At 40.7% G+C, this 26578-nt stretch overlaps 1 protein-coding gene across 2 annotated transcripts; it reads left to right on the top strand.

Annotated features, from left to right (window-relative positions):
- Positions 1-3213: 3213 nt before the first annotated feature.
- Positions 3214-23805, top strand: LOC118965563. Of its 2 annotated transcripts, XM_036986498.1 has the most exons (6): positions 3214-3290; positions 20262-20558; positions 20725-21006; positions 21118-21246; positions 21479-21522; positions 23461-23805. In XM_036986498.1, the coding sequence occupies exons 1-6, from the start codon at positions 3236-3238 to the stop codon at positions 23593-23595; spliced, it is 942 nt and encodes a 313-aa protein (XP_036842393.1). In that variant the 5' UTR covers positions 3214-3235; the 3' UTR covers positions 23596-23805. The 2 variants fall into 2 exon arrangements, with proteins under 2 accessions (XP_036842393.1, XP_036842394.1); XM_036986499.1 differs by lacking the exon at positions 21118-21246.
- Positions 23806-26578: the final 2773 nt, after the last annotated feature.

Below are 26578 nucleotides of genomic sequence, written 5' to 3'. Positions count from 1 at the left end.
CATCATCTATGGATCTGTAGGGGCAATATGCACATTGGAATGGGTCTAGGGTTTCTGGGATAATGGTGTTGATGAGAGCCATGACCACCCTTTCAAAGCACTTCATGGCTACAGGTAATCATTTAGGCAGGTGTCACGACTTCCACTGAAGTCGGTTCCTGTCTTTGTTCAGGCGGCATTCGGCGATCGGCGTCACCGGTCTTCTAGCCATCGTTGATACACTTTTCATTTTCCATTTGTTTTGTCTTGTTTTCCTACACACCTGGTTTTCATTTCCCTCATTAATTGTTGTGTATTTAACCTTCTGTTCCCCCCCATCTCTTTGTGTGGAATTGTTTGTTGTAAGTGCTTGTGCCCATGTTGACTGGTGCGAAACAGGTTTTTTGTACCCATGTTTTGTTATGCTTTATGCCGTTGGTTTTTAATTAAACTGCTCCGGCTATTACCTAGTTCTGCTCTCCTGCGTATAACTTCCCTGCCACCAGTTACGCACCCCTTACAGCAGGTTACCTTAGTGTTAAGGGACTATGGTGGTCTGCTTGAAGCATGTTGGTATTACAGACTCAATCAGGGATGGGTTGAAATTGTCAGTGAAGGCACTTGCAAGTTGCTCAGCGCATGCTAGGAGAACACGTCCGGGTAATCCGTCTGGCCCTGCGGCCCTGTGAATGTTGACCTGTTTAAAGGTCTTACTCACATCGGATACTGAGAGCTTGGTCACGCAGTCATCCAGAACAGCTGATGCTCTCATGCATGATTCAGTGTTACTTGCCTCGAAGCAAGCAGATAAGTAACTTAGCGTGTCTGGTAGGCTTGCGTCTCTGGGTAGCTCGTAGCTGTGCTTCCCTTTGCAGTCTGTAATAGTTTGCAAGCCCTGCCACATCGGACGAGCGTCGGAGCCAGTTCGATTCAATATTAGTCCTGTATTGACGCTTTGCCTATTTTATGGTTCGTCGGAAGGCATACCAGGATTTCTTATAAGCTTCCAGGTTAGAGTCCCGCTCCTTGAAAGCGGCAGCTCTAACATTTAGTTCAGTGTGGATGTTGCCTATAATCCATGGCTTCTGTTGGGGTATGTAGATATGGTCACTGTGGGGACGGCGTCATCAATGCACTTATTGATGAAGCCAGTAACAGATGTGATGTACTCCTCAAAGCCATCGGAAGAATCTCATGACATATTCCAGTCTGTGCCAGCAAAACAGTCCTGTAGCTTAGCATCTGCTTCATCTGGCCACTTTCTTATTAACTGAGTCACTGGTGCTTCCTGCTTTAGTTTTTGCTTGTAAACAGGAATCAGGAGGATAGAATTATGGTCAGATTTGCCAAATGGAGGGCGAGGGAGAGCTTTTTATGCATCTCTGTGTGTGGAGCAATGGTGGTCTGGAGTTTTTTTTCCCTCTGGTGTTACATTTAACATAGTAGAAATTAGCTAAAATTGATTTGAGTTTCCCTGCATTAAAGTCACCGGCCAGTAGGAGCGCTGTCTCTGGATGAGCGTTTTCCTGTTTGCTTACAGCTCATTGAGTGCGGACTTAGTGCCAGCATAGATTTGTGGTGGTATACAGGCAGCGACGAAAAATACAGATAAACTAGCTTGGTAAATATTGTAATCTACAGCTTATTATGAGATACTCTACCTCAAGCCAGCAAGACCTCGAGACTTCGTCAGATTTCATGCACCAGCTGTTATTTCCAGATATACATAGACCGCTACCCCTTGTCACCCCTTGAGTGGGTTGAGTCACTGATGTGATCTTCCTGTCTGGGTTGGCGCCCCCTTTGGGTTGTGCCGTGGCGGAGATCTTTGTGGGCTATACTCGGCCTTGTCTCAGGATGGTAAGTTGGTGGTTGAAGATATCCCTCTAGTGGTGTGGGGGCTGTGCTTTGGCAAAGTGGGTGGGGTTATATCCTTCCTGTTTGGCCCTGTCCGGGGGTGTCCTCGGATGGAGCCACAGTGTCTCCTGACCCCTCCTGTCTCAGCCTCCAGTATTTATGCTGCAGTAGTTTATGTGTCGGGGGGCTAGGGTCAGTTTGTTATATCTGGAGTACTTCTCCTGTCCTATCCGGTGTCCTGTGTGAATTTAAGTATGCTCTCTCTAATTCTCTCTTTCTCTCTTTCTTTCTCTCTCTCGGAGGACCTGAGCCCTAGGACCATGCCTGACATGATGACTCCTTGCTGTCCCCAGTCCACCTGGCCATGCTGCTGCTCCAGTTTAAACTGTTCTGCCTGTGATTATTATTATTTGACCATGCTGGTCATTTATGAACATTTGAACATCTTGGCCACGTTCTGTTATAATCTCCACCCGGCACAGCCAGAAGAGGACTGGCCACCCCACATAGCCTGGTTCCTCTCTAGGTTTCTTCCTAGGTTTTGTCCTTTCTAGGAAGTTTTTCCTAGCCACCGTGCTTCTACACCTGCATTGCTTGCTGTTTGGGGTTTTAGGCTGGGTTTCTGTACAGCACTTTGAGATATCAGCTAATGTACGAAGGGCTATATAAATACATTTGAAAAATAAATACATTTGATTTGATTTGTCTTACCAGAGGCTGCTGTTCTATCCTGTCGAAGAAGCTTAAAACCCGCCAGCTGTATGTTTTTCATGTTGTCGTTCAGCCACAACTCGGTGAAACATAAGATATTACAATTTTGAATGTCCCGTTTGGTAGGAAATACATGATAGTAGTTAATCTATTATCGATTGCTTGTATGTTGGCTAATCGAGAATCTGTGGAAAGAACTGAAAACTGCTCTTCACAAATGCTCTCCATCCAACCACACTGAGCTCGAGCTGTTTTGCAAGGAGGAATGGGAAAAAATGTCAGTCTCTCGATGTGCAAAACTGATAGAGACATACCCCAAGTGACTTACAGCTGTAATCGCAGCAAAAGGTGGCGCTACAAAGTATTAACTTAAGGGGGCTGAATAATTTTGCACGCCCAATTTTTTCAGTTTTTGATTTGTTAAAAAAGTTTGAAATATCCAATAAATGTCGTTCCACTTCATGATTGTGTCCCACTTGTTGTTGATTCTTCACAAAAAAATACAGTTTTATATCTTTATGTTTGAAGCCTGAAATGTGGCAAAAGGTCGCAAAGTTCATGGGGGCCGAATACTTTCGCAAGGCACTGTATGTAACCGTGACGTATAATGTGCTACATAAATTGAGGGGTGTGTAGTTGAGGAACTTACTTTAACTTCCTGTTTTACTCGGTATGTTCAACAAAAAGTATGGCAGCTCTCTTACATTCCATTGTTTTTCTATCAGCTCTAGTCCAAGGATCAGGTAAATGTTCAACCATTCTATCTTTGCTCTAGTATTGACTGTATTGATTAAATATGTATACCAATAATCTGATCAGAAAGGCAGGCAAGTGACAGGCAATAGGTTAGTGCTGATAGTTTGACTTGATGTTAGGGATGGGCTACGCACATGTTCATGAGAAAGGTTTAGCTATTTATAATGTTAATTTTGATTTACAAAGACAACAACAGCACAGTGACAACAAACATTCAAACATTATTGGTGTCCTTTAGTAGTGGTTTCTTTGTAGCAATTCGACCACAAAGGCCTGATTCACACAGTCTCCTCTGAACAGTTGATGTTGAGATGTGTCTGTTACTTGAACTCTGTGAAGCATTTATTTTGGCTGCAATTTCTGAGGCTGGTAACTCTGACAAACGTATTGTCTAGAGCAGAGGTAACTCTGGCGGTCCTCATGAGAGCCAGTTTCATCATAGCACTTGATGGCTTTTGTGACTGCACTTGAAGAAACTTTCAAAGTTCTTGTCTTAAAAAAGTAATGATGGACTGTCGTTTCTCTTTGCTTATTTGAGCTGTTTTTGCCATAATAGGGCTATCTTCTGTATACCACCCCTACCTTGTCACAACACAACTGAGAAATAGGGATCTTTTAGCCTATAGTTTGTTAAGACTTGTTGATTGGACATTTTATCAAGCAATCCAGCCTTTTTACAATGTACCAATTGCTTGTGTGCGTGTTAATGTATATCGTACAGATTGGTTTCCCACACCCTCGGATGTAAAACAAGGAGACGCCTTGTCACCGACTTTGTTTGCTTTGTTTATAAATGATTTGGCAAAATAAAGGTAACAGTTAAATATTGGAGTAAGATATGATGATTAAATGCTAAGTATCCTTTTATGATTACATAATTTTGATGGCAGAAACTGATCAAGACCTGCAGAACATGTTATTATGTGCAGTCAATTGGTGTAAAAGATGGAGACTCATGATTAACCAGACAAAAACAAAAATGCATTTTAGAAAACCAGGCACTAACAGAAGTGTTTTTCAGTTTTGTTGAAAACATTCTTGAGTTTACTAACAATTGTAAATATTTGTGTATTTTTATTGATGATGCATTAGGGCCGTGCATTATCATGCTGAAACATGAGGTGATGGAGGCAGATGAATGGCACTATGGGCCTCTGGATCTCATCACGGTATCTCTGTGCATTCAAATTGCCATCGATAAAATGCAATTGTGTTTGTTGTCCATAGCTTATGCCTGCCAATACCACCGCCACCATGGGGCACTCTGTTCACAACGTTGGCTTCAGCAAACCGCTCGTCCATACGACACAATACACTCTGTCTGCCATCTTCCCGGTATAGTTGAAACTGGGATTGGCCATCGAAGGTTAGCATTTTTCCACTGAAGTCAGTTATGATGCCAAATTGCCGTCAGGTCAAGACCCTGGTGAGGACGACAAGCACGCAGATGAGCTTCCCTGAGACGGTTTCTGAGTTTGTGCAGAAATCCTTTGGTTGTGCAAACCAACAGTTTCATCAGCTGTCCTGGTGGCTGGTCTCAGATGATCCCACAGGTGAGGAAGCCGAATATGGAGGTCCTGGGGTGACATGGTTCCTCGTGGCCTGCTGATGTGAGGCCTGTTGGACATACTGCCAAATTCTCCAAAATGACGTTGGAGGCGGCTTGTGGTAGATCAATTAAAATTACATTTCCTGTTAACAGCTCTGGTGGACATTCTTGCAGTCAGCATGCCAATTGCACGCTCCCTCAAAACTTGAGACATATGTGGCATTGTGCACATTTTAGAGTGACCTTTTACTGTAACCCAGCACAAGCCACACTTGTGTAATGATCATGCTGTTTAATCAGCATCTTGATATGCCACACCTGTCAGGTGGATGGATTATCTTGGCAAAGGAGAAAAGCTCACTACCAGGGATGTAACCAAACCCAGTCAAACTGAGAAATCGGGGGAGAAGGGCCTTGATCAGGGAAGTGGCCAAGAACCCAATGGTCACGCTGACAGAGTTCCAGAGTTCCTCTGTGGCAATGGGAGAACCTTCAAGAAGGACAACCATCTCTGCAGCTCTCCACCAATCCACCAAGGCCTTTATCGTAGAGTGGCCAGACAGGAGCCACTCCTCAGTAAAAGGCACATGGCAGCCCGCTTGGAGTTTGCCAAAAGGCACCTAAAGACTCTCAGACCATGAGAAACAAGATTCTCTGATCTGATGAAACCATGATTGAACTCTTTGGCCTGAATGCCAAGCGTCATGTCTGGAGGAAACCTGGCATCATCCCTACGGTGAAGCATGAGGTGGCAGCATCAAGCTGTGGAGACGTTTTCAGCGGGAGGGACTGAGAGACTAGTCAAGATCAAGGGAAAGTCGAACGGAGGACTTTAGACTGGGGAGAAGGTTCACCTTCAAACAGGACAACGACCCAAAGCACACAGCCAAGACAACACAGGAGTGGCTTCGGGACAAGTCTCTGAATGTCCTTGAGTTGCCTAACCAGAGCCCGGACTTGAACCTGATCGAACATCTCTGGAGAGACCTGAAAATAGCTGTGTAGCGATGCTCCCCATCCAACCTGACAGAGTTTGGGAGGATCTGCAGAGAGGAATGGGAGAAATTCTCCAAATACAGGTGTGCCAAGCTTGTAGTGTCATACCCAAGATGACTCAAGGCTGTAATCACTGCCAAAGGTGCTTCAACAAAGTACTGAGTAAAGGGTCTGAATACTTCTGTAAATAGGATGTTTCCGTTTTTTAATTTTAATACATTTGCAAACATTTTCTAAAAACCTGTTTTTGCTTTGTCTTTAGTTCGTCATTATGGGGTGTTGTGTGTAGATTGAAGAGGGGGAAATAATATTTAATCAATTTTAGAATAAGTCAAGGGGTCTGAATACTTTCCGAATGCATTGTACCATTTTCTAGTTCTGAGTCTCTACTTTTATCCAATGTGGGAAAAAAAACACAATTTAAAGTGGTGACTCTTCCTGAATCGAGCCGGTCGGTCACATATTTTGTCTCCGTCAGAGATGGGCTCATTTAAGAATTTAATTACATTTCCTGAATTTGAATTAAAGTAGTTAACAGGATACAGAATAACAATTTGTGGGAAGCATTAGAGTCAACATGGGCCAGCATCCCTGTGGAACGCTTTCGATACCTTGTAGAGTCCACGCACCAGCGATTGCAGGCTGTTCTGACAGCAAAAGATGTTACAACTCAATATTAAGAAGGTGTTCCTGATGTTTTGTACACTCTGTGGAATTGGATATTCTAAGCACTAAGGTTAAAATAGTAAATGACCATTCTTTACAGAGACAAATGATGTTCTTTGGTATCTGAAAGTGGGACCTGTCAGAGTCTATGTCTGAGTGGAAGTTCTTTGGTATCTGAAAGTGTGAGATCAGATTCTGTGTCTGAGTGGAAGTTCTTTGGTATCTGAAAGTGGGACCTGTCAGAGTCTATGTCTGAGTGGAAGTTCTTTGGTATCTGAAAGTGGGACCTGTCAGAGTCTATGTCTGAGTGGAAGTTCTTTGGTATCTGAAAGTGGGACCTGTCAGATTCTATGTCTGAGTGGAAGTTCTTTGAATTGCACTGAATTCAATTATTCTTCCTGTCAATCAAACTGAATTGAGCCCAACCCTGCTTGGTTTTCACACAAAAAACTTGAACATTGTCTTCCAAATGTTTAACGATGTAAACTAATCTGAAAAAAATAGACAAAAGTAGACAAAGTAGTAGACAAAGTAGACAAAAGGTGTAATCATTTCAGAATGGTAATGTGTAGCGCATTAGTAAGTGCACTGTACATAGAATACCAATGGTGAAATGGGTCCCCATACTTTGACATATGTCTAAGAAAGAGGAACTAGAGGAAGTACATACAGTGCCTTGCGAAAGTATTCGGCCCCCTTGAACTTTGCGACCTTTTGCCACATTTCAGGCTTCAAACATAAAGATATAAAACTGTATTTTTTTTGTGAAGAATCAACAACAAGTGGGACACAATCATGAAGTGGAACGACATTTATTGGATATTTAAAACTTTTTTAACAAATCAAAAACTGAAAAATTGGGCGTGCAAAATTATTCAGCCCCCTTAAATTAATACTTTGTAGCGCCACCTTTTGCTGCGATTACAGCTGTAAGTCACTTGGGGTATGTCTCTATCAGTTTTGCACATCGAGAGACTGACATTTTTTCCCATTCCTCCTTGCAAAACAGCTCGAGCTCAGTGAGGTTGGATGGAGAGCATTTGTGAACAGCAGTTTTCAGTTCTTTCCACAGATTCTCGATTGGATTCAGGTCTGGACTTGGACTTGGCCATTCTAACACCTGGATATGTTTATTTTTGAACCATTCCATTGTAGATTTTGCTTTATGTTTTGGATCATTGTCTTGTTGGAAGACAAATCTCCGTCCCAGTCTCAGGTCTTTTGCAGACTCCATCAGGTTTTCTTCCAGAATGGTCCTGTATTTGGCTCCATCCATCTTCCCATCAATTTTAACCACCTTCCCTGTCCCTGCTGAAGAAAATCAGGCCCAAACCATGATGCTGCCACCACCATGTTTGACAGTGGGGATGGTGTGTTGCTTTTACGCCAAACATAACGTTTTGCATTGTTGCCAAAAAGTTCAATTTTGGTTTCATCTGACCAGAGGACCTTCTTCCACATGTTTGGTGTGTCTCCCAGGTGGCTTGTGGCAAACTTTAAACAACACTTTTTATGGATATCTTTAAGAAATGGCTTTCTTCTTGCCACTCTTCCATAAAGGCCAGATTTGTGCAATATACGACTGATTGTTGTCCTATGGACAGAGTCTCCCACCTCAGCTGTAGATCTCTGCAGTTCATCCAGAGTGATCATGGGCCTCTTGGCTGCATCTCTGATCAGTCTTCTCCTTGTATGAGCTGAAAGTTTAGAGGGACGGCCAGGTCTTGGTAGATTTGCAGTGGTCTGATACTCCTTCCATTTCAATATTATCGCTTGCACAGTGCTCCTTGGGATGTTTAAAGCTTGGGAAATCTTTTTGTATCCAAATCCGGCTTTAAACTTCTTCACAACAGTATCTCGGACCTGCCTGGTGTGTTCCTTGTTCTTCATGATGCTCTCTGCGCTTTTAACGGACCTCTGAGACTATCACAGTGCAGGTGCATTTATACGGAGACTTGATTACACACAGATGGATTGTATTTATCATCATTAGTCATTTAGGTCAACATTGGATCATTCAGAGATCCTCACTGAACTTCTGGAGAGAGTTTGCTGCACTGAAAGTAAAGGGGCTGAATAATTTTGCACGCCCAATTTTTCAGTTTTTGATTTGTTAAAAAAGTTTGAAATATCCAATAAATGTCGTTCCACTTCATGATTGTGTCCCACTTGTTGTTGATTCTTCACAAAAAAATACAGTTTTATATCTTTATGTTTGAAGCCTGAAATGTGGCAAAAGGTCGCAAAGTTCAAGGGGGCCGAATACTTTCGCAAGGCACTGTATAACTTCCGCAAAAAAGCCACTATAGACCACGTGGAAGGGTCGTTCCACGAATACAGTGCCTTTTATGTCCTAGTGACATTATATGTGTACATTTGATATAACTCTCAATTTTAGAGTTGGATGACACAGACCTGCTTTAACTAAACCATGTTAAAAATTCAAATAGTGTTTTTTTATTCAAATAAATTTGTTTTCTCAAATTCCTATTTTGGTATTGTTGGGTTGTCTTTTCTTGGGCTTCTACTTAATAATGAACACTCAAAATGTGCTATTATAAATCATAGCAATTTTAATCAGTATACAGCTGTAGACAGAAGTCAAAGATCAACATACAACTTATGTCTCTCCTTAGTTCTGCCCTGAACAAAAGAAAGACAGGATCTTACATACCCGAGATCACACCTTATGGTGTGATCTCCTATGTCAAAATCTGCATGTGCAGCTAAAATAACAGTTATTCTTAACACAAGGTTTCTGAGAACCTGTCTCAGCGGTATGCAAATCTGCCCTAGTTTCAGAGAAAAACAGATGCTGTCTTTCTGTGTCTTGCTTTCACCCACAGTCCCTTTTCTCACCTTTTCTCACAGGCACCAGGGTTGCTGCGAGTTTTGGTAGAGAGCTAAACACAGACAGAAGCCTCAATATTCAACTATACAGTGAGCATAAGTACAATGGCACGTAAACAAATTAATAACAACATAATCAGTGGTAGACCCCCAAAATCAACTTTAACCCTTCAGTTTGTCCCACGTCATTTTTTCTGACTTCTAGAAAGATTTTAACCCACTTAACTGCAAAATAAAGGACCCCATGTTTTCACCATCATTGGTAAAGCCCTAGTTATTTTGTTGTTTTGATCAAGTCATTTCCGAAGATGATTATTTATTTAATGTGATGAGCGATTCGTTTACATTTGTCTCTCAGGTTTAACCCAATGAGTCCCACTGTAACGCTGGCGCATATCCATAGATACCAACTATTAGTCTGTGTGATTACTGAGCTAGAGTGGTATTTGTGAGACAAGGGTGGATCCCGAAAGGGCCCGGGAGCCGGGTCTTTTATACAAAATGTCTGTAGAGTGGGTTGAGCTACACTACACTACAATGAGAGCCGCCTGCAGACAATGATCAGCTAGGGGGAAATCAGAATTTTCCAACAACAGGTTTCTGTGCCAATGCACCAAACAATCAATAAACAAAGCATACCGACTTTGGGCACTTCAATATCATGGTTTGCATTTTCAACACCACAATAAATAGACTATGTCAATCTGGACAAACAAAAAAAGTATGATGTGTTACAGTCTAATGTTTTACAGTCTGATGTGCTACAGTCTGATGTGCTCCAGTCTAATGTGTTACAGTCTGATGTGCTACAGTCTGTTGCGTTACAGTCTGATGTGCTACAGTCTGATGTGCTACAGTCTGATGCGCTACAGTCTGATGTGTTACAGTCTGATGTGTTACAGTCTGATGCGCTACAGTCTGATGTGTTACAGTCTGATGTGTTACAGTCTGATGTGCGCCAGTCTAATGTGTTACAGTCTGATGTGGTACAGTCTGATGCGCTACAGTCTGATGTGCTACAGTCTGATGTGTTACAGTCTGATGTGTTACAGTCTGATGCGCTACAGTCTGATGCGCTACAGTCTGATGCGCTACAGTCTGATGTGTTACAGTCTGATGCGTTACAATCTGATGCGCTACAGTCTGATGTGTTACAGTCTGATGTGCTACAGTCTGATGTGTTACAGTCTGATGTGTTACAGTCTGATGTGCTACAGTCTGATGCGCTACAGTCTGATGTGTTAAAGTCTGATGCGCTACAGTCTGATGTGCTACAGTCTGATGCGTTACAGTCTGATGTGCTACAGTCTGATGCGCTACAGTCTGATGTGTTAAAGTCTGATGTGTTACAGTCTGATGCGCTACAGTCTGATGTGTTACAGTCTGATGTGCTACAGTCTGATGTGTTACAGTCTGATGCACTACAGTCTGATGTGTTACAGTCTGATGTGCTACAGTCTGAAGCGCTACAGTCTGATGTGTTACAGTCTGATGTGCTACAGTCTGATGTGCTACAGTCTGATGTGTTACAGTCTGATGTGTTAAAGTCTGATGCGCTACAGTCTGATGCGCTACAGTCTGATGTGTTACAGTCTGATGTGTTACAGTCTGATGTGTTACAGTCTGATGTGTTACAGTCTGATGTGCTACAGTCTGATGTGCTACAGTCTGATGTGTTACAGTCTGATGTGTTAAAGTCTGATGCGCTACAGTCTGATGCGCTACAGTCTGATGTGTTACAGTCTGATGTGTTACAGTCTGATGTGTTACAGTCTGATGTGTTACAGTCTGATGTGTTACAGTCTGATGTGTTACAGTCTGATGTGCTACAGTCTGAAGCGCTACAGTCTGATGTGCTACAGTCTGATGTGTTACAGTCTGATGTGTTAAAGTCTGATGCGCTACAGTCTGATGCGCTACAGTCTGATGTGCTACAGTCTGATGTGTTACAGTCTGATGCACTACAGTCTGATGTGTTACAGTATGATGCGCTACAGTCTGATGCACAACAGTCTGATGTGTTACAGTCTGATGCATTTTGAAAACTGACGGTTACAGTGTAGTGTTTATAAGCAGTTCTCTCGTGTGTATGTTGTTGCGTGTGCAGTAAGCCCATGGGCTGATTTCTTCTTCTTGCTTGGCAGAGATCTCAGTAAAGGTTCAATTGTGAACCTGCAACCCAAATGTATATTACATAAAATCTACATGCCATATCTAACAATTGATGGGGCTTCCTGAATAAAGTATGTTCGCTGTGTCAGAAGGTTTATAAATAAATAAAATATTCCACAAAGTTCTATCTAGTGCTGCAGCGAGGGGGAGGGACACATGACCTTATGCCTTGCTCTAGCTCTGTACTCTCCCCGAGTCAGAGAGGTTTAGGTACTCTCCCTGAGTCAGAGAGATGGGCATTGTGAAAGATAGTCCAACACTGAGTCAGAGAGGTTTAGGTACTTTGACAAATTTCTCAAATTTGCCGCTATTCTTCTTTAAATAGCAACTGAATGTAATAAACAACTTATATATGACATCGAAAGGAATCAGAAACATTTAGGGCTCTATTTGAACAAACCCAACGGTAAATCTTAGCGCTTGTGTTAGGGTTGTAGGTTCTAGTGATAGTGTTATAGGTTCCGGGGTGGGACAAATATTTGAGCTATTTTCACGAATGATGTGCGCTGTGGTTGGTGGTGCTGAGAAAGGAATGGGTTTTGATGAGTAAACAAGTTGAGGTTTTGTCAAGGCTTGGCCCATCACTGGCCAACCGGAACAAGCTCCATGGCTAAACATGTGGTTGTTTCAAATTGTGTATTTACGCTCTCTTATGTAGTGCGTTGTCATCAACTCCAATTCGAATGTTAGTCCGTTACAGCCTAGTTCATTAATTATCCTGCCCCGTATTTGCAAAATATGTTGAAAATGTTTGCAGTGCACATTGTTCTAATTGTATTTCTTCAATATGGAAATACATTGTTAAACATAGCCTATAGCATTAACACTGATATTGTAATGCTAGTCTGAAGAAATGGACCAAGGTGCAGCGTCGTGAGTGTTCATGATTCTTTAATTACTCAGAACACCAAACAAAAACAACAAAAAAAGGAATGACGACCGTCACGTTCTGCTGGCTTCACAGAGCTAACATCCCACAACATAGGTGAGAAAACAGGCTACCTAAGTATGATTGCCAATCAGAGACAACGATAGCCAGCTGCATCTGATTGGAAACCACACTCGGCCAACCACAAAGAAATACAAAACTTAGAATGCCCACCCCACATCACACCCTGACCTAACCAGATAGAGAAATAAAACGGCTCTGTAAGGTCAGGGCGTGACAGATATAGAGGCTATCCCTAGGTGATATGGCCCAAAAATATCATATCTAGATTTTTTTCAAACTTCACGATATACTTTTTATCTTTAAAAAAAACTATTTCTCAAAATAAGCTTTGTTGCACGATTAATGGTCAATACACTGCATTTGAAACAGTCGGGAATAATCTAATGAATTCAGGGCTTGTAAATGTATACCTAGGCTAAATGTAAGCCTTCAACCATAAGACACACAAATAATTAAATTAAATCGTTTAACCTGCTTTTTTTTATTATCAGTGATCTGGCTTTCAAATCTGTCTATGAAAACGCCCTTTTTGTTACAAATTTAACCAGAACCAAGCACAATGCACATCCATTAATAATAATGGCCAACTTCTGTCAACAGGCATTATGGAAAATAAACACAGGTCTCATAAGCAATCTCTCAAGCACAAGGCCACTGCTAGTGACTAGCCAGCAAAAAGGGGCTAAGCGAGATTACATTTCCTGCAATACAACACATTTTGCCATTGGGCAGAGAGAAAATTAAAGCACGTTTTTTATTGCAGTTCTACACATTTAGGTATGGGGCGGAGAGAACATTTAGCAATTTATAACACATTTCACGCAATTCTACCATTTTTGCCATGGTACATAGACATTTTTTGCCGTTTTAAAGCCTATTTCCTGCAATTCTACCCATTTTGTCATAGGGTGGAGATACATTTTTGCAAATTTCATACAATTCTGCCATTGATTTTATTTTATTTTATTAGGATCTCTTTTAGTCCCCATTTGGACTAATCTTCCAAGAGTCCTTAAACATTAAAATACAATTTATAATACAAACACACTTTCACATATAACACACTATTACAAACATACATAATACACTAGCATAATGACCCAATAAATACTCAATCTAAAAAATATTGATTCTTCATCTACTATAGTCCCACAACATTTCTATGTATTATATTTAAATTGTTTTTAAATAATGTTTACACTTATATATTGAAAGGTTTCTAGTTTGCTCAGTTAATTTATTCCATTTCTTTATTGCTCTAAATCGAAATGTTCTTTTGCCCATTTCTTTTTTCTGTCTGGATAACGCATAGATGGTGGACAATCTATTCCTAGTATTTACTGAATGTCTGTCTCTTACCAATCTATTCCTAGTATTTACGGAATGTCTGTCTCTTACCAACTGAATACCATTGTGAATAGAACTTGGCCGTTTTAAATGATGTATATTATAAAATAAGATAAGCATGTTTTTTTCAATTATCTTGTCGATTGATGACCAACCAAGAACACTGCGCATGACTGCAACAGAAGAACCATATCTCCGCCTTAAAACAATCCTTGCTGCTTTATTCTGTGCATTCTGCAGCCTCCTAACTTCACTAGATGATGCATTTCCCCAGACCACCGAACAATAGTTCACTTGACTCTCAACCAATGCCTGTGTTATTTGCTGAAGGATTTTCCCTGGTAAATATTTAGCTATCCTTCTGATTATGCATGCTGTTTTAATATATATATTTTTTACATAGATTAGTTATTTGAGACGACCATGATAAGCAGTTGTCTAGCTGCACTCCCAGTAGTTTGGTTTCTGACACTTCTTCAATTTGTACTCCTCCCATACTTAATTGTATCCCATGCTGTTTTGGCCTTTTCCTAGTTGAACAGACCAACATAACTTTGGTTTTCTTGGTGTTTATAGCAAGTTTGTTTTGGCAAACCCATTTCCTGATAATCTCCAAATCTCCTTGCAAAGCTTGCTGTACCTGTTGAACCGATTGTCTTGCTGCATAAATTGTAGTATCATCTGCAAATATAGTAGCTTGAGTTTCAACCAAGGCATAGGGAAGGTCGTTGGTGTATATTAAGCAGAGAAGTGGCCCAAGGCAGCTGCCCTGCGGTATTCCACAGTTTAACACATTAGGGGAAGAAAATGAACCATTGATATAGGTGGACTGTTTCCTGTCAGTTAGATATGACTGTATCCAATTCAATGCTACCTCATTAAAACCATAATGCATTAATTTTGTCAAAATAATTTCATGATCCACTAAATCAAATGATGCACTGAAATCTAAAAATAGTACAAACCTACAAACCTGCCATTATCCATAGCATTGAGCCACTGGTCAGTCATGTCAACCAATGCAGTGGTAGTGGAATGTTTTTTTGCGATAAGCATGCTGATTGGCTGCAATCAGATCATTATTTTCCATGTACTCCCATATTTGTCTACTCACAATACCCTCCAATATCTTACTGAGTGTAGGGAGTAGACTAATTGGTCGACTATTGGCAGGAGTAATGGGTTCTTTGCAGTCTTTCGGAATAGGACACAGTTTCGCATGCTTCCAAACATTTGCAAACAACCCCTTTTCCAGTGACCAATTACATATGCCATGTAGATTGATGAGAGGGGGAAAAGTTGTTTATTCAAATTTAGAATAAGGCTGTAACATAACAAAATGTGGAAAAGGGAAGGGGTCTGAAAACTTTCCAAATGCACTGTATGTACGAGTATATTTATATGTTGCATTTATATTTTTGTTCGGTGTGTGTGTATATATATATATATATATATATATAATTTGCAAATAAACTCATTAAAAATCCTACAATGGGATTTTCTGGATTTTATTTCTCATTTTGTCTGTCATAGTTTAAGTGTACCTATGATGGAAATTACAGGCCTCTCTCATCTTTTTAAGTAGGAGAACTTGCACAATTGGTGGCTGACTAAATACTTTTTTGCCCCACTGTATATATATATATATATATATATATATGATTCATTTCAGCTTTTATTTCTTTCATCACACTCCCAGTGGGTCAGAAGTTTACATACACTCAATTAGTATTTGGTAGCATTGCCTTTAAATTGTTTAACTTGGGTCAAAAGTTTTGGGTAGCCGTCCACAAGTTCCCACAATAAGTTGGGTGAATTTTGACCCATTCCTCCTGACAGAGCTGGTCAGATTTGTAGGCCTCCTTGCTCGCACATGCTTTTCAGTTCTGCCCACAAATTTTCTATAGGATTGAGGTCAGGGCTTTGTGATGGCCACTCCAATACCTTGACTTTGCTGTCCTTAAACCATTTTGCCACAACTTTGGAAGTATGCTTTGGGTCATTGTCCATTTGGAAGACACATTTGTGACCAAGCTTTAATTCCTGACTCATGTCTTGAGATGTTGCTTCAATATAGCTACATCATTTTGCCTCCTCATGCCATCTATTTTGTGAAGTGCACCAGTCCCTCCTGCAGCAAAGCACCCCCACAACATGATGCTACCACCCCCGTGCTTCACGGTTGGGATGGTGTTCTTCGGCTTGCAAGCCTCCCCCTTTCTCCTCCAAACATAACGATGGTCATTATGGCCAAACAGTTCTATTTTTGTTTCATGAGACCAGAGGACATTTCTCCAAAAAGTACGATCTTTGCCCCATGTGCAGTTGCAAACCGTAGTGTGGCTTTTGTATGGCGGTTTTGGAGCAGTGGCTTCTTCCTTGCTGAGCTGCCTTTCAGGTTATGTCGATATAGGACTCGATTTACTGTGGATATAGATATTTTGTACCTGTTTCCTCCAGAATCTTCACAAGGTCCTTTGCTGTTGTTCTGTGATTGATTTGCACTTTTCGCACCAAAGTACGTTAATCTCTAGGAGACAGAATGTATCTCCTTCCTGAGCGGTATGATGGCTGCGTGGTCCCATGGTGTTTATACTTGCATACTATTGTTTGTACAGATGAATGTGGTAGCTTCAGGCGTTTGGAAATTGCTCCCAAGGATAAACCAGACTTGAGGAGGACTACAATTTTTTTGAGGTCTTGGCTGATTTCTTTTGATTTTCCTTTGACATCAAGCAAAGAATCACCAAATGTGAAGGTCTTGAAATACATCCAGGTGTAACAGGTGTATCAGCTTCTAAAGCCATGACATCATGTTCTGGAATTTTCCAAGCTGTTTAAAGGCACTGTCAACTTCTGACCCACTGGAATTATGATACAGAATTATAAGTGAAATAATCTGTCTGTTCACAATTGTTAGAACAATTACTTGTCATGCACAAAGTAGATGTCCTAACCGAATTGCGAAAACTATAGTTTGTTAACAAGAAATGTGTGGAGTGGTTGAAAAACTAATTTTAATGACTCCAACCTAAGTGTATGTAAACTTCCGACTTCAACTGTGTATGAATCAAGTCATGAACATATGGACTTTAAAATGAACAAGGAAGATGTTTTAAAAGTAGGCTAAGTCTGGCATAAGCTTATTCCCACACTTTACAATAACTCTGTTGCAGTGGTCTTAGGTAGTCTCCGTATAGGCTATTCCCTCCATCGCAACACTGCCGCCCAGTTGAGGAGCTTGTGATCTCCATGCAGCACCACAGCACCAGGTGCCTTCGGTAAAACACCCCTCAGCCTCAGAAGATCCCCTTCTGGAGGCATGCAGTCATAGTCATTATACTCTAATGGATGCCTTTTTGCCTTCTAGCCAAATTAAGTGTAAATCATGATGCGTGCAACTCGTCATTCCAACATATTTGAACATTTATTTAATTCTTCATTCAGTTCAGTCAGTTCAGTCAGAATGTCATTCATTCAGTCATTTGTCTGAGTTGAAATAGGATCTAAATTAAAGAGAATAGAACAGCTTTATACATTTAAAAAAAATTGAAATCCATGTGTTCAAAATATCAAAAGTTATCCAAAGTTCTTTAGCCTATCACTTTAATAATTCAATGTTTTAATTCTGGGCTATGTAAATAACAATTAGGCCTTCAAATTTGCAATGCACTGCAATGTCGGCTATCATTTTGGTTACTGCTGTCCTTCAGAATAATTTTTGAACTCCATTTGTGTTTTAAAACTGTTTTTATTACAGACCTCCCCTTTAAAAAGAGATCCAAGCTCACAGGCCTCTAAATACATTTTAAACCAAATAGTTGAAGAAGCAGATGCAGTGGCTGATAGGGAAAACAGATCTGGCAATAAGAATAGGCTATAGATAGTCTTGACCATTTGGGACCCCTTGGCTATTTTGCTCAGGACAGGTTAGAGCCAAGACTGCATCAATATTTTGTTTTGCCTCATTTATTGATATGGATATTGCCTCTGTGTGATGGGGTTCTGCAATGCAAATGGCTATAACAAGCCTACAAACAGAGTGTAATTCCCCAGTACAACAGTCAGAATGCCTACTGTAAGGCCTACAGTCTGTTTTACCAAATACTGTAAAAAGTGTGATTTATTAGGTCACGTGATCACTATAGTAGCCCCATGAGGCTGAAAAATAAATTATACAATTATATGGCCATTAGATAATTCACAACAAAATGGCACATTTAGATAGCGGAATAGGCCTAGCCTAAATCATATTTACTTTCTATTTTGCAGCTCATTCGATTATTCTTCACAAGGCTCTTCTGTGTCTTTATCATTCTCACACAAGTAATTTGCTGAAGGCCCAAGCCTATACCACGTCATCAACTGGTACAACGTCGTTTTTGAATGCAGATCTAAAAACAAACTCTAGACTTTTATTTTGGAAATGAAACCGGAAGCTGCAAAGCAACTAATGTCTGGGCTAGTTGCTTGATTGACTAGCTAACCTCGACTAGCTACGTTCGGTTCATGTCCTTTGCAGATGCCACATTACTGACAAAAGTTTGAATGTAAATGTTTATTCATAGTCTTTAACAGATCTAATTTAATGTATATATTTCAGGTTTCTTGCATGGCTTTTCTTACGATCCTAGATGAAAGATAAATAATTGTATAACTTTAAATGTTTTATTGTTTTATTGGTCAAAGCTTTGAGGATCTTAGAAGAACTCCTGTTGAACCCCAACTTTTTACAGTATACATGCAATTTTCACCTGTTCCTCAGCAAACTGTCATACTGAGATCTCAGACACTGCAGGCTCCCAGCTACCATCTAATCAACGCACCTTTGATATTTTTAGCCACCACTGCCAAAAAAGCCACACCTAACACAATATCTGCCAATTAATTTCCAGCAATATTGCCCGTCTGTCCGTCTGTGTGGTGCACGCATTTGTCTATCACTCCCGGTGTAGCCAGTTAATGTGATAACCTTCTTGTTGGTTGAAAGACATACTTTCCCCAAAACCTTATTTGCAAACTTTGAAATTACATAAAAATACATTAAAAAAAAAAGAAATTGCTAGTTTTCTTCCAAACCCCCCAAAAATGGTCTTCTGATGTGATTTAATCATTGACGGACTCAAAACATCAAATTTTGTTGTTTTTCTATGAACAATTGTAGTTTTGAGAGGTACAAAAATATCTATCTAAAACCGGGAAAAATGTAACTGAGAAAACAACATTTGGGAAAATATAAAACATAATTTGGGGAAAAAAATCACAGATTTTAGAATGTAACTGTGTACTGTTTTGGCAGAGTGAAAGAGACACCCACATCAAAGCATTCCTCCAAAACCCAAATCTTGTTCTCAGTCGCATTTCCTAATGAGGAGAATTGAAACCGAGGCTAAATCAGGAAGTTCAGCCTCCCTTTAAGGGCAACTGCATCATGAACTTTACCATGTTCCAAGACATCTTAGACAAAAACTTGATTGACTCTGCCAGGAGTCGATCTTCCCAAGCACTAATCAAAATCAACAAAGAAATGTTTAACTGACCACAAAATCTACATTTCGCAATGGCCATCTCAGTCTCCGGACTTGAACACCATTGAAAACCTGTGGTTTGAATTGCAGACATGTATTTAGGAATAGTGTAAGATCCCTCCCAACGTGTTTTCCTCATAAAACATTTTAGAAAAAGGCTCAGTAACGTTATCCTCACAAGAGGAAGTTGCTGGAGTATTGAAAACAGGGGTGACAGTCATTTTTACCTGTTTTTTCCTATTTTTGTATTACTCGTTCGAAAAATCTCTTTCTCTGAGCAGTTGTGTAAATAAATAATTGTTGAGCTCAGTATTTGTATTATTTATTACATACTGTCTTATTTTCTCATCTTTATCAAGGGTGCCAATAACTATGGATCCCAATGTATGTCTTTAGGCAGATTAGGTTAGATGAGGTTACACTTCATCGAGTTATACATCAAGTTTTATAACATTTTTCATAAACGGAATGGTTTATGAAACTGAATAGTTGAAATTGTGTGTATGGTATCCTTGTTCTTTATTGTAAAGATACTTCTTTATCACTTATGGCGAGGGCTTTGACTATGGCCCTGTACACACTCAAGTTGTACAACGGAGAGTTTTTCTGCACAAAAATAATTAGTGCTGTGGAGACAGCCAAATGGTTGTGTAAACATGTTTTGTACTGACAAATTGTCCATTGTATCACCAACACAGGGGTTGCATCACATTAAATGTGTCAAATTTGCCTCTAAATGCTGTAAAGAGAGCAGATATTATTTAATAGTTAATCTTTAAACCATCTTGCAAATATAGTGTAAAGGGAAATTCATACTTTCTACTGCTTTGTCATATTGCTAAATATTGCTTAATCTTTTTCACATTAAGTATTTATTTTCTGTGTGTTTATTTCACAGATTTCAGCTCTGTGTTTGTGCTGAAGGGACAGGATGTTCGTCTGGATGTCCAGGAAAATGTTCAACTGAAAGAGTTAGAGTTTTTTAAGTGGAGCTTCGGATCAGCTAATATTGTAAGATGCACTGATACATTGCCAGTGAGAGTGTCTCCTGGGTACAACAACAGGGTTGAGTTTTATAAGGGAAACTTCTCTCTGCTACTGAAGAACATACAGGAAGGAGACAGTGGACCGTATACTGCAGTAGTGAGTGGTGACAAAGAAAAGACTATTATTGTACACCAGTTAGTTCTCCAAGGTATGTTTGACTAGTTTTTCTAATTTATTATAACGTGACACAGTTACAGTATCAATCAATAGAGCTAAACACGGTGTTCAGGTTAAATGCATATTCATTAGTACTTTAGCTCCTGTACTCAGGTTAATACGTATATTAACTATAATGGGGTTCTATTTGTTTTTAGAGAGAGTTGAGCCTCCAGTCCTGACAGTGGACTCTAACTCCACCGTCAATGTCACCTGTAACGTGACTGTGACCTGCAGAGGTCAGAACACCTCTGTCACCTCCAGCTGTAACAGCCGCACCTGCTCTCAGGTGGGAAGAGAGAGGAGAGGGGCTGAGACCTCTACTGTCCCCCTGCTCTCTGTCTATTTGGCAGGGGGTTCCATCATCTGTAACCACAGCAACCAAGTCAGCTGGGCCAATGACACCAAGGAGCGAGTGGAACTCTGTCCAATGAAATCTGGTAAGACATGCCTTACAAATGATCTCTCTCACACTCACACCCAAACACCCACAAACACACACACACACACAGGGTGTAGTGATATTGATGTCGCTGTATTTCCTGAACAAGGGGAGAAGGCGAACTACAACTATGCTCTCGCAGTCGGAGCACCTGTCTGCGTAGTTGGATTCATGGCCCTGATTGGTTTTGTTTGTCAAAAGCAAAACAAATATAAGCTCACTGCTCCATCCTATTGCAGTAAGTTCATTATATTAATTCAACTATTGTGAAAACTGTGACGATTTCACATTATTTATAAACTGCACATTCAGAGCGATTCTGAAGATCTTAGTTTTAAATATGTTTTGGATTTTTATTCTTGGTTCATTATATTAAATAAACTATTGTGAATACTGTTGATAATGATTTATATATATTCATAGCAACTCTGAAGATCTAACTTTTAAATGTTTATGTGGTTGATTTATAGGTGGCAAAGAGGATATTATAAACACAGATTATGCTACAGTTGGGGTAAGATACAGTTTTTTCCAACTGCTTACACACGTTTTTCAAAACTGTCTCCTTTTTTCAAAACTCTACACACAATTCCCAAAAACTGTACACACAAAATGCAAAATGGCTCATATCTCCTTCAAAATGTAACACTGCATTCAAAATGCCATAAACACATGTCAGAATGAAGCATTTGCATCAAATGACAAACACTGCTTTCATAATAGTACATTTCTGGATATACCATGTAAACACTGTTGTTCTAAATCTAAAGCTCTTTGGTCTTTCATAGGCTTATATTTACATTTCAATACAATGTTCTACAGTGAAAGTAATCTGCTGAGAGGGGTAACAGGTACACTGTAAACACCAATACAATGTTCTACAGTGAAAGCAACCTGCTGAGAGGGGTAACAGGTACACTGTAAACACCAATACAATGTTCTACAGTGAAAGTCATCTGCTGAGAGGGGTAACAAGTACACTGTAAACACCAAAACAATGTTCTACAGTGAAAGCAACCTGCTGAGAGGGGTAACAGGTACACTGTAAACACCAATACAATGTTCTACAGTGAAAGTCATCTGCTGAGAGGGGTAACAAGTACACTGTAAACACCAATACAATGTTCTACAGTGAAAGCAACCTGCTGAGAGGGGTAACAGGTACACTGTAAACACCAATACAATGTTCTACAGTGAAAGTCATCTGCTGAGAGGGGTAACAGGTACACTGTAAACACCAATACAATGTTCTACAGTGAAAGTAATCTGCTGAGAGGGGTAACAGGTACACTGTAAACACCAATGCAATGTTCTACAGTGAAAGTAATCTGCTGAGAGGGGTAACAAGTACACTGTAAACACCAATACAATGTAGAAACAGAAAATATTTATTAGGCCAAACATTACTGTTGTATACAGTAGCATATAACACAACCATAAACATATGTAAACCAAAAGTATATTCTTTAGAATACAGTAAAGAACACAATTGTGTGTGTGGGGTCCCGGGGGGGCAGTCCAGGAATTTGAAGGGAGGGGCAGTCACCAGTGCTAAGCTACGCTTCATCTCTTCTCTGGCCTGGGTCTGGCCACAATACTTCGTCCACATCACAAGATACGTTTTCTCTTACCAAACATCGAGGGAAGTATCTCCTAGCATGGCGTATCCATCCTTGGACAGAGGCAACCTCTATGTCCCCACATGCGACCTCCATTGCCTGGAGAAGCGGCATGCGGGCATAGGGTTGGCGATCATACACTTTCCAGAGCTGAGAAGAATTCCTCTGTGGGATTTAGAAAAGGTGAATATGGGGGTAGGTACAAAACTACAAATTGTGGATGGGTGGCAAACCAGTTTTGGACCAGAACAGCCCGGTGAAAACTAACATTGTCCCATAAAACCACAAATCTAGCAGTAAAGCATTGTGTAAATTGCATCCAGAAAAGTGAGCATATGGCCGGTGTTGTACGGACCCAGTGTGGCATTATGATGGAGGACCCCGTTTTGGGTGATGGCAGCACACATAGTTATATTACCCCCACGCTGTCCATTGGTAATTGGTAATTGCCAACTGACATTGGTAATTGCCCTCTGTCCTATTACATTTCTTCCGCGGCGCCTGGTTTTGTTGAGGTTGAAGCCAACCTCATCCACATAAATAAATTCATGGTGAATTACATGGGCATCCAGCTCCAATACTGTCTGTAACAGACAAAAGGAAATACAGATGAGTAAATATGGTGTGTCTGAAGTACTGGAAGTAGTGTTGCATACATACCTCTACAAAGTCATGTCGCATATTCTTGACTCTGTCAGAGTTTCTCTCAAATGGCACCTTGTAAAGTTGTCACTCGGTGACGATGAAACAACTGTAAAAAAACAAACTGTAATTTCAAGTGTATATGTAGAGCATTGAACAGCTACTGAGAAATGTTTAATTTTATTCTCCAGAATCCAGATAACAGTCAAGCAGGTGGTGAAGAGCAGGTGTCTCCAGGTCCAACAACACCCACCATCTACAGTACGGTGGGACTACCCCAACACCAGCCTGTTAACCACCAGCCTTTGCCTGTGGACCTCCCATGACCCCCATGACCTCTATGACCCCCATGACCTCCCATGACCCCCATGACCTCCATGCCTTTTAAAGGCAATGTTCCCATGTTCGTGTAGACATTAAAATAAAAATGGTCACATACAGGTGTAGACTAACAGTGAAATGCTTACTTACAGGCCCTTCCCAACAATGCAGAGAGAAACAACAGGTGTAGACTAACAGTGAAATGCTTACTTACAGGCCCTTCCCAACAATGCAGAGAGAAACAACAGGTATAGACTAACAGTGAAATGTTTACTTACAGGCCCTTCCCAACAATGCAGAGAGAAAGAAAATAGAGAAATAATAGAAAAGTAAAAAAACTATGAATTAATAAATAAATACACCATGAGTAAAGAGAAATATATACACGGGGTAACAGTACCCAGTCAATGTGCCGGGGTACTGAGGTCATTGAGGTAGATATATGTACATATAGGTTGGGGTAAAGTGACAGACAATAAAACAGGAGCAGGAGCATGTGTGATGAGTCAAAAAAGGGTCAATGTAGATAGTAGTAGTGGTAGCTATTTAACTGTTTAGCAGTCTTATGGCTTGGGGGTTGAAGCTGTTCAAGGTCCTGTTGGTTCCAGACTTGGTGCATTGGTACCGATGGCCGTGCGGTAGCAGAGATAACAGCCTATGACTTTGGTGGTTAGAGTTTTTGACAATTTTTTTGAGTGACTTCCTGATACTGCCTGGTATAGAGGACCTAGATGGCTCTGAGGGCCCATGTCAAATCTTTTCAGCCTCCTGAATGGGAATGTGGTGCCCTCTTCACGACTGTGTTGTTCCATTTGGACCATGTATATCATGTCATCCTTAGTGATGTGGACAACAAGGAACTGGAAGCTCTCAACCCGCTCCACTACAGCCCGTCGATATGAATGGGGGTGTGCTCGCCCTCCGTTTCCTGTAATCCTGTATGTAATTCCTGTGTCTTACCTCATTTGCACTCACTGTATATAGACTTTTTGTTTTATTTTGTTCTACTGCATTATTGACTGTATGTTTGTTTTACTCCATGTGTAACTCTGTGTGGTTGTATGTGTCAAATTGCTTTGCTTTATCTTGGTCAGGTTGCAGTTGCAAATGAGAACTGTTCTCAACTAGCCTACCCGGTTAAATAAAGGTGAGCTCTGTCTTGCTCATGTAGAGGGAGAGATTGTTGTCCTGGCATCACACTGCTAGGTCTCTGACCTCTTCCATATAGGCTGTCTCATCTTTACAGACTGGTTGATGTTGAAAATGTCAGTGAAGACCAAGGGTTGGAACCAGTTCAGGGAACAGAACTGAGAACCGCATTTTTCCAGTCCCACAAAAATTGTAACAAATCACTTACGTAAAATCCTAACTCTGTCACTCAGTGTCTGCCTGCCAGCTGGACATCTTTAACAGTGTGTATGTATATGTAGGCTACCTGCCCCTCCACTCTGAAGCGTAGGTTACTGTAGCCTACTGACCTTACAAGCGTAATTCAGAAATTAGGGAAAGATGTTTAATTAGAGAAGAATGGATTCACTTTTTCAACGCTTTTATCACGTTTCACGTTGAATTTATGAACTTCAAAAACTTAAGATGTGTGTTTAATTCTAGTGCTGCTCGGCACACACAAGCTAACGTTTGCTCTTGTCCAACGTTAAACCAACTTGGAAGTTCAAAGACATTCAAATGTTCCTCCGCAGAAGCCGCTCCTCCGTAGGTATAATTCTGTGGAACTAATTCAGATAATGCACGTCTTAACAAGATGCCCAGTGCTTCAAGGCAAGCTTCCTGCATTCTTTTCCCTCACCTTCAAAATTTCAGTTCCATCTCGAGCCCTGTTTGTCTTTCATTATGATTAAGCCATGCTGTTATGGCAAAATACAATTTGTTCTGAATGACCTTCCTATACAGATTAAATCGTTTACCCGCTCCACATCAAGCTGCTCTATCTGCACTGATTGTTGAAGTAATTTAATGTCAAGCAAAATGTATATTTCAGAGGTTTAAAAAGGAACTAAAAAACAGTTATTGCTTTGTCATTATGGAGTATTGTGGGTTATTGTTATGGGTTATTATGGGGTATTGTGGGTTGATAAGGGAAAAAAACGATTTAATCAATTTTAGAATAAGGCTGTAACGTAACAAAATGTGTAAAAAGTCAAGGGGTCTGAATACTTTCCAAATGCATTGCACGCTCCATGGGAGCAACCAATGTCTTAGACTATTAGACCAATAGGAAATTCCCAGTTGGGCTGAGGGCAAACACTGGTTTTGAAGTTTAAAGGTGGTATTACCTCATCACGACACCATGACCGACTCATGTCCGTTGCACGAACATAGAAGGCATTTAGCTCCTCTGGTTGGCTCGCATCACTGGGCAGCTCACGGCTGTGCAGCTCACGGCTGTAATCCATGATGGTTTGCAAGCCCAGCCGCATCAGACGAGCGTCAGAACTGGTGTGGTAGGATTCGATCTTAGTCCTTTACTGACACTTTGCCAATTTGATGGTTTGCCTGAGGATTTAGTGGGATTTCTTATAAGTGTCCAGACTAGTATCCCGCTCCTTGAAAGCGGCAGCTCTAGCCTTTATCTCAGTGCGGATGTTGCCTGTAATCCATGGCTTCTGGATGGAATATGTACGAACGGTTACGGTCGACGTTGTCGATGCACTTATTATTGAAGTTGATGACTGATGTGGTAAACTCCTCAATGCCATCAGACGAATCCCAGAACCTATTCCAGTCTGTGCTAACGAAAGAGTCCTGAAGCTTAGCATCCATTTCATCTGACCATTGGAAAGTGTCACTGGTACTTCTTGTTTGAGTTATTGCTTGTAAGCAGGAAACAGGAGGATAGAGTTATGGTCAGATTTGCCAAAAAGGTGGTCTAGAGTTTTTCACTCTAGCAGGTGACATGCTGATAGAAATGAGGTAAGGAGGATTTCAGTTTCCCTGCAATAAAATCACCGGCCACTAGGAGTGCCGCCT

This window comes from Oncorhynchus mykiss, chromosome 8 (assembly GCF_013265735.2).
Source record: "Oncorhynchus mykiss isolate Arlee chromosome 8, USDA_OmykA_1.1, whole genome shotgun sequence".
Classification (NCBI taxonomy): Eukaryota; Metazoa; Chordata; class Actinopteri; order Salmoniformes; family Salmonidae; genus Oncorhynchus; species Oncorhynchus mykiss.
The sequence above is the reverse complement of the archived record's forward strand: the minus strand, read 5'-3'. Positions and strand labels throughout refer to the sequence as shown.

Bases quoted from the DNA above. Each gene is read 5' to 3' on its own strand.
- LOC118965563 (XM_036986498.1), top strand. From the start codon at position 3,236: ATGGCAGCTCTCTTACATTCCATTGTTTTTCTATCAGCTCTAGTCCAA. The intron at 3,291-20,261 runs GTAAATGTTCAA...TTTATTTCACAG, and splicing joins AGCTCTAGTCCAAGGATCAG to ATTTCAGCTCTGTGTTTGTG. The intron at 20,559-20,724 runs GTATGTTTGACT...ATTTGTTTTTAG, and splicing joins ACACCAGTTAGTTCTCCAAG to AGAGAGTTGAGCCTCCAGTC.